General features: G+C 54.5%; 1 protein-coding gene across 2 annotated transcripts; it reads left to right on the forward strand.

Annotated features, from left to right (window-relative positions):
- Window positions 1-1,456: 1,456 nt before the first annotated feature.
- Window positions 1,457-8,895, forward strand: LOC141965854 (cytosolic 5'-nucleotidase 1A-like). 2 transcript variants are annotated; one of them, XM_074917992.1, is made up of 7 exons: window positions 1,473-1,577; window positions 3,325-3,383; window positions 4,064-4,231; window positions 4,610-4,739; window positions 5,292-5,414; window positions 6,490-6,668; window positions 7,222-8,895. In XM_074917992.1, exons 2-7 carry the CDS (start codon window positions 3,339-3,341, stop codon window positions 7,522-7,524), a joined length of 948 nt encoding a protein of 315 aa, XP_074774093.1. In that variant the 5' UTR covers window positions 1,473-1,577; window positions 3,325-3,338; the 3' UTR covers window positions 7,525-8,895. The 2 variants fall into 2 exon arrangements, with proteins under 2 accessions (XP_074774092.1, XP_074774093.1); XM_074917991.1 differs by lacking the exon at window positions 3,325-3,383 and having other exon boundaries at window positions 1,457-1,577.
- Window positions 8,896-12,894: the final 3,999 nt, after the last annotated feature.

The raw sequence follows: 12,894 nt of genomic DNA on the forward strand, positions 1-12,894 counted from the left end.
TTGCTGCAAATTCAGCAAAGTCAGCCCAAAACCTGCCTGGTCACCACAGAAATTTGGGGCAATGCCAGAAGCAAGGAGCAGAACCACCAGTGGCTGATGGCTGACGTGGAGACGTGGGGAGAGGCCCCTGGAAACTGGAACCATCCCATCTCTACCCGGCTACGCTGGCTCACTAGTCCTGTTAGATTTTCACATGGCCACCAAGGCATTGCCACAACAGGTGCCTGGCCAGGGGAGAGGTGCTGGGACTGCCCCTTGGCCACCCAAAACATGGCCCAGCTCACAAGCACCCGGCACTCCTGCTGCTCAGAGGAGCATCATCTCCAGGAGCAAGAGACACTGCAGGAAAGATGCTGCAGCAAACCTCTGGGAGGGAGACATCGATGCCAAACTTTCTGCTCTAAACTGACCTTCCTGGAGGATGTGTGGGAGAAATGCATAAGGGGGACAGGAGGAAAAGGGAACATGTCCAATAAAATCAGTCAGGGGAAGGGGGATTGCATATTTTTGACAAGCTCTTTGCTAGCGGCAAGCATCTCGGTGCAGCCAGGCTGCACAGGACCCCAGTGCAGCCCACTGGGAGATGTGGTGATGCTCGTGATAACCTGGTGCCGCACAGGGGGATGGCCACTTGGCCTTAACACAGGTGAGTTTGGTCTCCTTTGGCAGGAGCCAGGCTGGGGAGGCTGCTGCTCTGGGCCATCTCCCAGCAGCAGGGCAGGGATGTGCCCTGGCTGGGCAAGGGAAAAGCTGCAGGATGGCAGCTGCCTCTCTGTGTCAGCCCTCGGTGCACACACACACCCCCCGCCCCCCCCCTCCCCAATCTCACCAAATCTCACTCCTGGTCAAAAAGGGGGTGTTGAAATACCCCAGTACCATGAGCTGCACAGCCTACCTGAAAAAGCAAGATTCCCAGCCCCAAAATCACGCCTGCTCAGGGCAGTGTGTAAGAGGCAGCTTTCAGAAAACAAGGGAAAAGGGACTCAAAAACGCTACAGTAAAAGTGCCAACGTGGTGAGCCCCGGCTGTACCCTGCCACGCTCTGCACCAGCCCTTCTCCCTGGCCCAGCTGCCTGCATACGCTGCAACTGCTCTTGGACAGATACCCCTGTATTTTCAGTTGAAAACAAACCATTATGTCTTCAAGGCCTGGGAAATGAGAAGTCTGGAGACATGCTATAAACACCCCAGCTACAGAAATAGACATCGCTGCAGCACTTGTGGGCAGCGAGCGGCAAGTGAGCACAAGCTCTGGGGGACCCCGAAAAGCAGGACCAGGGCTGAGCCCCTTTCCCAGAGCGTGGCCGTGGCCGTGGCCGTGGCCGTGGCCAGGCCTGGGCGGCCGTGAGCCGCCGGTGCGGCGCCAGCTGGGAAATGCAGTCTGGCCTGGGCACGACGCCAACCTGCCCAGCTGCCTACAAATCCCAGCACACCGGGGAGACGAGCTGCACCCCGGCCTGGCTCCTGCCCGCTTCCTGCCAGCACGGGGAGGGGGAAATATAAACAGCAGCATCCTGGACAAAGTTTGGATGCTGGCGCTGGACAGGCTGCGCTGGGGAGCAGAGGCAGCGCTCGCGGTGAGTTTTGCCTTTTCTCTCTAGCAAAATCTGCGTGCAGTGGGGTAATATCTGCGCCGTGCTGCGCAGCACTAGGCTGGGCTGCCGGGACCAGCGAGCGTCCGCCCGAAAGGCTCTCCTGTGTGTCCGGCACTGCGTGCATGGGGTGCTCGCCGCGGAGGCCTCTGGGGACGGGTGTATCTGTGCGTACACAGTGCTGCCGTTATTAGGGGCAGGTGGAGGGAAAGCAGAAGTCAGACTTGGTTTGCAGCGCTTGGGAAAACAGAGCAGAAATTAGAGGCGGTGTTCTCCCTCCAGGAAGGGCTGCTCAGCTCTGTTGCCTCCTCTCGTTTAATTTTCACTTTGAGAAAATTACTGGGCTGAAATTCTGTCAGAGGAAAGCTTCACCCTGCTCAGCGAGGCTGGTGGTTGCCACCCCCTGCCCTGCTCTCGGGAAGGAGACCCCTTTCCAGCACGGGGTGTGGGCGGAGGAAGCGGAGGGATGCTCAGCATCTCCTGGATTTCCAGGCACCCCTGGCTGGGGGGCAGCTGTGCTGGCAGGGCTTTCCACCCCCAGGCAGTCAGGGAGGGCACATGCAAGCATTGAGCCCCCCATGGCAAGGCTCTTGCTCTCCTGGCTAGCATTGGCCAAGCACATTTCCTACCACCCCAGGCACCACTTTGCAGTCCCTGAATAATAAAAATGAATTAAAGAAAACTGGGGCAAAAGACAGGTCTCCCTGGAGACCCTGACTTGGCCTTCCCACTGCGTACTGGCTCTGGTCTGTGCTTGCACAGCCCCACAGCCCACTAACTAGGTAGCACAGGAACTGGTAAATGAGGATTTAACCCCCTTGCCATTCCCAGCACATCTGTGTAGAGCAGTCATAGCTGCCTCTGCTCTCCAGAGAAGTGTCCTTGTAGGAGCTGCTGGGTGGAAATAACCCCTGTGGGATCCCCCTTGGTGGGAATGGGAACAGTCCCATTCTACAGGCTGAATCCTAAGAGTCCACTTCTAACAGTGACTAGTGCATAGAAATGAAGTGTACGGCGTGGTGGTTACAGAAACCACAGGACCTGAGTATGCAAAAATAAATGGGATTTATGATTCAGCTGCTAGGCAGAGGCAGACCCTGTAACCCCCTCCTCCAAGACTTTCATCTGCCAGAGCTGGTTTAGCCCAGCCTGCACCAAGACCTTCAGTGGAGTGGCTGGCTGGCTCACAGGGCTGTGGAGGGGCAGACCAGCCCCATCCTGCACCTGAGCCCTCACCACACATCTCTACTTACTCAGGCCTTTTACAGCTGCAAATGAGCTGTTCATGTGGTGAACTTGCTTATTTGTGGATACAAATTCACTATTCAAGCAAAAGTAGCAAGAAAGGCAATAAGGATGTGAACTAGAAGCCTACCCATAAGGTCTGACCTATTTTGGCTTTTAAAGACAGACTTATTTTGCTGGGGAAAAAGCTCCACAACTGCTTTCAGAAGTTTCCCCCAGAGAAAAATATTCCTCAGGGAGGAGAAAAAGAAAAAGGAAAAAAAAAAAAAAAAAGGCAGTGGTCTGTGGTTGAAAAGCTACTTTTCCATATTTAACTGGAATTTTTAGACTAGGTTTTCTCAGAGCAAAGCTGTTGCCAACAGAAGCAGGTTCGTTTGGATTGCTCCACTTCGTGGGTAGGATGTCCCCTCTCTCCTTTCCACTCTTCCCCCTCTCTCGATTAGCCAATATTATCAATATTGGTTTAACTGTATACTTTCTCTTTGAGGCTGGAAATCGAAGATGGCAGAGCCTGAAGGCACAGTCATAAACACTGATGTGAAACAGGTAAAAGGTTGTTTGTTACAAAACACACATCCTGTATTTCTAAAGCAAGTTTTGAAATGCCACTGCAGGAGAGGACACACCACAACCCAGAGCTGCGGTGGCCTGAATTGCTTGTGTCTAGGCTTCAGCAGAAGTGGCCTGTCCCAGGGCTGGGCACCTCGTCCCAGTGAGGTCCGTGTGATTTCCACATGGGCTGAACATCCAGTTACATGGACTGGATGGGTGCATTTGCTCACAAGTTTTGGAGCAGCCAGGGAGAAAGCAACAGCTTCTGTACATACATAGACACTTTTTTAGACACTCCAGAACAGACACAAATGAAGGGTAAAACCCAGCAGTGCCTAGCTCAGAACTAAGAGTTGACCGTGGCTGTGCCACACAAACAGCAAAATTATGAAGCAATCCCCGCTGGTGTGAGCTGTCCTCAGAGCATATGGCACTTACCAGACAGGTTAGGGTTTCACAACTGCCTGCCTCATCCTTGGTGGCCTGAAAATGGATTGGGCTTGGTACCTCTTCTCCAAAGGCCCTCTGGCATCAGGAACGGTGACAAATGGGTGATGCCTCCAACGCCCAACCCCACCACCCTGGTCGGTGGAGCCCTGTGTCCCCTGCCCACCCCACCTCCCCAAGCTCCTTTTTTGCTGTCCCCTATCCCCTCTTTTCTCCCTGTCCTGCAGAAAGACCCCAGTGAGGCACTGGTCATTGCAGTGACCACCAGAGCCATCTTCAACCTGGAGGAGGAGCACAAGCTCTACCTGGAGAAGGGCAAGGAGGAGTACACAAGGCACCAGAAATCCAACCAAGACAAGCCCCTGCAACCAGGCACAGCCTTTGCCTTCATCCAGGTGAGCCACACGCCTGGTCAGGGGCACATGCAGACACTCGCAGGATGGGAGGAAAGCACAGCTTTCCCAGCTTTAGATCTCAGCTCCTATCACGGGGTGCAGATATGCCTGTCCTGGCCTCTTGGCCTTGTTGCAGGGGATCGAGACCTGTTCTCCTCACCAGTCCCACATGTCCACCTCCCCCCTGGTGGGGTATCCTCTTCCCTGCCCTCCTGGCAATGGCTTTTGCAGGATGATTGCTCTGTCTGGCTCTCCATGACATGCTGGCCTTGCCACAGCCAGCATCACAAACCACTGGCCATTAAGGTTAGTGCAGAAGAGCCTCAGCAAACCATTGCTGTCATGCCCTTTCAAAAAAGTCTCATCTTTACCTCGCAGGCAGCACAGTATGTGAACAAGAAGATCCTGGAGAGCAACCCAGCAGAGAAGGACCTCTTCGACATCCTGGTGCTCTCCAACAACAGCCCAGAGAGCGGCGTGCGTATCATCAACAGCACCAAGCACTACGGTAAGGGGGACCCCCTCCCCCAGGGTGCCTGATTCCCCCCGGAAGGCTGTGAAACAGATAAGCCACCACAGTGGAGCATCACTGGCAAATAGAAAGCCAGGGGATACAAGGGGAAGGAGGTATTTTGAAAATAAGCCCAATTCCTGCCAGCCCCATGCAGCTTGCCCAGGGTACAGGCTCCTTGGTGGCACCCGGATCCCTTCAGCCATATCCTTCCCACCAGGGAGTCTGTCAGCATTTTGCACAGCCCGGGCATCCTCAGGCAGCGACTAAAGAAACAGAGTTCTTTAAAAAAAATTAAATCTCAGAGTGCTGTCAGGAAAGCTCATTTAAAGGAGGGATGAAGAGAATATTTAACTACACTTCACAGTTTCGTAGGAGCAAAAGGGCAAGAAGATGCAGCAAGAACATGGATGGGTTCCCCACGCAGCACTGGGAATTAATTGCCCTGAGCTCTGCAGCAAAGCACACCGAGACTTGGGGAGGGGAGGTGGGTGCGGCGAGGAGGATGTTGCCCCATAACAGACTTTGCTCACATCCCCTGACCTGAAGGCCTGGAGATCTCCAAGTTCTGCTTCGTCAGCGATGAGGACTCCACACAGTACCTGAAGTCCCACGGGGTCAAGCTCTTTCTCTCAGCTGACAGGACAGATGTCTGCAACGCCCTCCGGAGAGGTACGTTCTCCCCTCCATCTCATGTCCCCAAACCCACCACACTTTTGCCAAGCAGCTCAGTACCAAGAGGCAGTGCCAGAGCCCATTCTCCCACATGGGCAAGGGGGTGAATGGCACATTGATTACAGTCCTGCACAGTTCAATCTCTGTCGCCACCAGTAGCCTGCAAATACACCAAGGTTTCTCAGATGCCTTCACAAGTCACCAAGCTCTTTATGCATAATTCTGGCCATAGCTCTGCCACGGGCTGGTCATTCCCTGCCTGACATTTAAGCCTTTCTAACCAAAGATGATGCCCATGGCTGCTCCCTGGATCAAAGCAAGTACATCAGTGGTTCCCAGGGCTTTGTGAGGGTGCTACAGAAATTTGCTTTTTTGATACCTGCAGTTACCATCTGCTCCATGATAGATGTAAGCACATGCTTGACCTGCATCGGAAGGAGTGCAGTCTCCCCAACAGCTCTAATGGGGTTAATTGCCTCCTTATTAATTTGCTTGGGTATGAGCACATCAGCTGGCCCAGGTCCTTCAAGGTCAGAAGGAAGCCATCTGCAGCCTGGGCTTTCCTTTGCTACACAGCACATTCCTGGAGTCTCCTTGAAGAGCATCATTGCTCTGACAAGAGTCTCTCATCCGGGGGCCTGGGTCCATGGATGAGGGCGGGCAGGGAGCAGCCTGTAGGAAAAGACCTGTAATTAAGCCAATTACCCCAATCAAGTGGAGGTGCCAGTCCCTATTACTCACAGCACGAAGTGCTAAATCTGGGCATTAAAGCCAGGCTTGGCAGGGTGAGTGAGCACCAGGAGGAGGGCTGCTCGTGCCTACACAACTACCCATCCCCTCTTAGCAGAGCTCAGTATCTCTGCAGACATGAGTGTCTGAGCAGCAGTTCTTTCTTGTCCATCCCCATCAGGGGATAACACAGCCCTAGAGAGGCTGGGCTGGCCCCACCGAAAGCCCCCTGGCTTGAGACCCCGATATTGGGGTGTGGGATGGGGCCACAGCAGATGCATGGGGAGGACCTGCCCCCAGGAGGGGGTATCCCTCCTGAGTCCCAGCTCGCTCTGTCTCGCAGGGGTCTCCGCAGCACTTGTCTTCCAGCAAGAGGTGCAGGCCCCCAGCACCCCTCTCCGCGTGGTGTTCGATGGGGATGCCGTGCTCTTCTCCGATGAGACGGACCAGGTCTTCCGGGAGCAGGGGCTGGAGGGGGCAGTGCAGTACGAGCGGGCGATGGAGGCTGTGCCCATGGGAGAGGTGAGCAAGACTCTTCACTGTCGTGGCCACGCACAGGCTCTGCACCCACCATGAGCATCTCTCCTGCTAGAGCTTTGCCATGAGTAGCCAAAAAAAGCACAAACTCTTAGAGGTTCCCTTTGCATCCACCACTTGGTCCCTGGTGTGGGCCTGATCTGGAGTCCCACTGGAGATGGATCTGGCCTGATGTCTCCTATAAGTGAGCATCACCTCTCAAACATCCAGGGTTGTGGCTACCCCCAATGTCACCTTTTGTAGGCTGGGACCTCTTGCTGTGCAAGTCCCTGCAGGACTCAGACCCAGAGGCACTGCTCACTGGGGTGTACCTTCCTGGTCACCTTGAGATTAGGATAAGCACCACAACTCTCACCTTCCTCCCGAGCACCCCAGTGCACAGCGCCAGTCCCAGCATTGCCAGTCCTGCACCCCACAGGCAACTCCATGCTCTGCAGAGCACTGAGAAACCATGGAAGAGGAACAAGTGGCTTGTACAGGCAGATGTAGATGTCTCCTTGTTTCCCACCCACACCCAAGTGTCTTGCTGTGTTTCCAGGGTCCCCTGAAGGCTTTTGCCATGCACCTTGGAAAGATGCGCAACAAGTTCAGCCAGGAAAAATCCCCCATCCGCACCTACCTGGTGACCGCCCGCAGCGGCCGGGACATGGGCATCCGAGCCATCAAGACGCTCCGGGAATGGGGTCTGGCCATTGACGAGGCTTTCTTCATGGACGGGGCTCCCAAGGGCCCCATCCTCGCCCAGATCCAGCCCCACATTTTCTTTGACGATGGGCTTCATAACATCCAGGGAGCTCGAAATGTGGGTGTACCCTCTGCCTGGGTCCCCTCCTGCTGCTGATGGGCTGCAGGCCAGCAGTCCTCCCTCCCAGCAGCACAGGGGACCTGGCCAGTTGAAGGCAAACCTGATGGAGAGGGAAGGATTTCCTAACCCACAGCAAGCAAACCTCAGGGAAAGGGGGTGAGAGCATTGCATGAGAGCAAGGACTACCATGCAGACTTGATCCTCATTTCTGCTCCTAATAAGCGGTCCTTTAGGTCTTAGGATAAAGCCAAAAGATGCAACTGCTCCAGGAAGGAAGGGCACCTTTGCTGTGGCACTGAGGACTACCATCTACCTGCCCTGTAGGACCTGGGGACTTTTCCCTTCTGCAAAGAAATAAATGAAGCTACTGCCCCACACATGAGCTAAAGGAAGCATGAAACCAAGCACTAAAAATGCTAGCTTTGGCTGTGCTCAGACAGCCTCCAAGATGTATTCCCAGGACCTCTGCCTAAAGGAAGCCCTCAAGACCCTGAGTCACCCGACACATTCAGCTTGGTTTCCTGAGGAGGATGATGTGCTAGCAAGTCCTTCAGGAAGCTCCAGCCAAACTCAGCAGAAGGAGAAAAGCTTCAAAGCTGTCAAGGACATACAGACTTTTTAGAAATGGATGATGAGGTTGAAGAAAGGAAGCCCAATCTATTCCCCCTTATAGAAGAGATTCTAGCGCATGTCACCTTTCCTTAGGCCTGCAGGCTGCTCACAGAGTGCCCTTAGGAGACCTAGACCCGTAGGACACTCAGCTCTGAGGTTCACCCAGGCACCAGCGGTGCCTCATAGCTCCAATGTGCCTCTGGGAGAGAGGACAGGAGATGGGCTGCCCACAGCACAAGCCACGCAGAGCCGGGGCTGTGGGCTGCAGGCCAGCCCTGCAGGGGCCAGGGCAGGACTGTGTGCCCAGCCTGAGCTTAAACGGGACTCCAGGGCCATGGGTGGGGGTCCCCGGTGTGGCTGCTCAAGGCAGGCGGGGTCCGTGAGTGTGCTCTGGACCCTGCCTGGCACCAAGCCACCCACCCATACAGCGATGCCTCTCCTGCGACAATTTGGAGTCTGCTCCTAATTTTTCTGGGAATCAAGCAGTCCCCAAGATTCATTTGCAGGTTTCTTTCCCCAGAGCTGGATGTGAGCGGTTGCCACTAGAGGACACTGTGCTGCCCAGGGACACACACCCCAAATCCCTGGTAGCTCCCCAGAACAGCCTGGTAAAAAAAATACAAACTGGCTGCTCAGGGCAGTGCCTGCTGGGTGGCAGCGGGATTATGGACGGAGAAGAAAAAGATGACAGTGGCTTCAGTTTTTTAATCTTCATGTAATCAGAAAGTCGGGGTTTTTAAAGGCTTCACAAGCATTGCTCTCAGCAATGCTTTCTTCCCCCCAACAAATAAATAAATGAATAAATGAACATCCTCGTGTGAGCACTTGTCATTCACACCCGTGTTCAGCAGTGTGGGAGGAGGGCTGGGGTAACTTGGTGCTCCTTTACGGACATCCAGCACTTTTATCTGGTACGTCAAGGTGGGTTAAATACACAAGAAACCTTCAGTGGGCTTTGAATTAGGCCCCCAAAATATCTTCTTGCATCTGTGTCCCCAATCCCACTCCTGCTACCCCAGGCCTAGGGGCTCTGCACATCTCGGCCTAGCAAAGAGAGCTGCTGGCCCCACCATGCCACCAGCACAGGTCCTGTCCCTGCCACTGTGGCCACCATGTGGGTCCAAACTTAGAGCGGGCAGGGCAGGGATGCCTGTGTGCAGGGCTTCGTTAGGAAGCCACCTCCAAAGATGCAAAGCCTGGCAGGGTCTTGGCACCGGCAGTCTGGCCCCTGGCCCTTTCACTCAGTCCAGATGCTGAAATTAGGTGTTTTGACGTAGCAACAACAACATCAGCTACTCATCATTTGCTAATAACACTAAGCATCTGTCAGACTCAATTGCTGAGCAAACATTAATTATGGGATGCTCAAAACATGCCCAGTAAGCAGGTACAGATATTCGTCCCACTTTTATGCAGGTCAGATACCACTGGGCTCGGTGCCGGGATCCAAATGCCCATCTTCAGCCGTGCTCACCGTGCACAGCCAGATGCTTCAGTGGCAGCTGGTGGTGGGAACAGAGACCCATGGTGGGCCTGGACATCTTCTGCCACTCAGACCCATTGCCTTTGCTGATGCCTGGACAGCACCAGCAGGAGCTTGGTCAACATCTTAGGCAAAGGGGAATTAGCTGAGTCAAGGGTGGTGGGGACAGGCCCACGTGAGCCGTCACAGGGAGCGAGCTGCTGAGGCAGGGGGAAGGTGCCACGTGCCTTCCTCCAGCACTGTCAGCACGGCGGGGGATGATGGGGCAAAACATGTCCAAAATGGGAAAACAGGAAGGAAACTCAGAGTTTGTGGGGTTACATCATATAGGGTCAAGTGCAGCTGCTTCAGGCCATGGCTCAAACATATAGCATCAAAACTGCCCTTTAATGCCCTGCTCCAAAGTTGTGGCATCAAAACTGCCCTTTCCTGCTCTGCTCTGAACATGGAGCATCAAAAACACCCTCTGGCAAGGACTCCTGCAGCTTCGCCTGCTGCTGCAAGGGCAAACTTGTTGTTTCTGTCTTAGAGGCATCTGTAATAAGTTCATTAATGCTTGGGATGCTCCTCAGGTCTTGGCTTTCTGAGGCATTTTAATCTCCCTCATTCAAGGGGTTGCTGGTGCCCAAGGGTCCCCTGCTGCTGCTACAGCCTGAAGCGAGTTTAGCTGCTGGGACTGGTTGCAGGATGCTTCACAGAATCATCTAGGTTGGAAAAGACCTTGAAGATCATCTAGTCCAACCATTAACCTCACACTGACTGTTCCCAACTCCACCAGATCCCTCAGCACTTGGTCAACCCGACTCTTCAACCCCTCCAGGGATGGGGACTCCCCCCCTGCCCTGGGCAGCCCATTCCAATGCCCAACAATCCCTTCTGCAAAGAAATCCTTCCTCAGAGCCAGCCTGACCCTGCCCTGGGCAGCTTGAGGCCATTCCCTCTTTTCCTATTGCTTGTTATTTGGTTAAAGACACTCATCCCCACCTCTCTGCAACCTCCTTTCAGGGAGTTGTAGAGGGTGATGAGGTCTCCCCTCAGCCTCCTCTTAAATATCAGCTTCTCTGATCTCAGGTTTGGGGTCCAGGGCAAGGCAGGAGCAGGTCACGGCACCATACCACCCACAGGGACAGGCTCCCTTTGAGCCCTGCTGTGTTCCACATGTTTACACCCCAGGAAAAGAAATGAACACATGCACAGGGGTGCAAAGGGAGCACTTCATTCTGGCCATTGATTTTCCAGCAATCCTGCACTACCTCTGCTTGGTGTTGGGGCCCCCCCCCCGGCACTGACCTGCCGCTGCTTGGGACGTCCCCAGGACACGTGAAGAAGGCAATGCCCCTGCCCCGCTCAGAGGCGGGCAGGCCAGCCTGCCGAGCCCAGCCTTGCCAGCAGTGCCGAACAAGTGGCTCTTGTTTCTGGGGGGACGCGTGACCCCAGAGATCAGAGGCTGCAGCCAGCTGGCCCTGAGGAGCTTGTAGGAGACCTTTGCCCAGGAGCATGCCCTTAATCTGCCACTCACTGTACCTGTCAGTTTAGAGTTGCACTGATAAAAAAAAAAACCAAACAAACAGCTCAGCACTATGACAGAGAAAAGAATTTTTTATGAAATGGTGGCGCTGCAGGGAGGGAAGATTGGTAGGTATTTAGCTGCTAACAGACATCTGCATTGGCAGTGTCCAAGCAGTTCGGCTTGACTGACTCCTGGCTGCAGTGGGAGAGGATGCTGGAGGCTGCAGGACCCAGGCACAGCTGCGGTGTCCTGCAGGGATGCTCCTGCACCTCCCTCCACCCATAACCTACAAGTGCCTCCAACTGTGAGCACAGGGCAAAGCATCTTCACATTTGTGGTCATAACCCTAACCCTAAGCCACCCTGGTGGCAGAGTGCCTTGGGAAACACTCAGGGGTTTGCAGCCAGAGAGGCTGAGATGCCAAGTCCCACGCTGCAAATAATTATTAATAGGGTGTTCTGTGTGCAGAAGCTCAAAGAGAGGGTGTGCAAAGCCGCGGACTGTGTTTGCCGAGGTGCTTAAACGTGGGTTCAAGATCTTAACCTCAGGCAGGCACGTTGGAAAATGCTGGCTGTGGCAGCAAGTGAAACTGGAGTTTAGAAGGTGAAAATAAATAGGTAGGAATTAAGAGCTTTTATGGGCATACTCACACAGCAACAACCGCCCCAGGAGCTCGGGATTGATTCACCAAATCACCAGTGGAAGCTCAGTGGTTGCTCCCACTCCAAGGAAACACATTGCAATTTTAAGCCGATCCTTGGGTCACCATGGGGTGTTGACCCTCATCTTTTTGAGCCCACCCTCCTCCCAGAACAGAAGGCTCAGTTGCTTCGGTGCTTTGTCACACAGAGAAGATGTGACTGCATAAATGATGGTCTTCTCAGGGGAGCTTTGGCTGGAAATTAAAGGAAATAATTAAATGGCATCTAGTGCTGGCAAAGAAAATGAGATGGATGGTGTGCTTAGATGTGGCTGGAGGCACAGCTTTGCATCATACATGGAACCCCCACTGGCGAGCCAATACCCCCCTGCCCCAAGTCAGGCTCGCGTGGCCCCAGGGACCGGAGCAGGGATTGCTCAAGGCAGGTGACGAGGTGAGTCGGGTCCCAGTGCTCCCCATCACATCCTGGCGTGGGAGGCGATGAATCGCTGCCATCGTTGCCGCTTACCACCCCATCCCGTCAGCCGCTGGTCACGCTGCCTCCTGCCAGCGCCTGCCAGAGTTGTTGTTGCCCATCCCCAGCAATTTCAGCCTGCTGCAAAATAACTTGGGTGAGGCAAACACCACGAGATCCCTGCCCCGAGGAGCAGACAGGTCTGGCAGCCGGGGTAAGGCAGGTCCCCTCCTCCCCAAGGTGGGTGCCAGGCATGTCCCCAGCCGCGGGGGAGGAGGACGGGCCGGGGGATGCGGAAGGATGTCCGACACTGAGCGGGGTCAGGCGCAGGCAGGTGACACAGGGGTGGTGGGGATTTGGGCAGGGCCACAGAATGCGTGGGACATGGGGACAGGCAATGCCAAGTTTGGTAGTAGCCCAGCGAGGCAGGGCAGGAACAAGTAAACCCAGTGAAGACACCAGGGCAGCTCACAGGCTTAAACTCTGTGAGCATTTTGCTGCATAAAGCCTTTTTTTTTTTTTTTTTTTTTTTTTTTAATAGCGAGGGGAAAGGCTGAAAGAGAAGGATCTGGTGGCAAAGGTCCACTGGGGTGAAAGCACCCCCTGCTCAAAGGTTTCTGCAAACAGCCCTGACGAGGATGGAGCCACAGTCAAGGCTCCTGCCTGCCAGTGACACCCAGACCGCT

This window comes from Athene noctua, chromosome 14 (assembly GCF_965140245.1).
Source record: "Athene noctua chromosome 14, bAthNoc1.hap1.1, whole genome shotgun sequence".
NCBI lineage: Eukaryota > Metazoa > Chordata > Aves > Strigiformes > Strigidae > Athene > Athene noctua.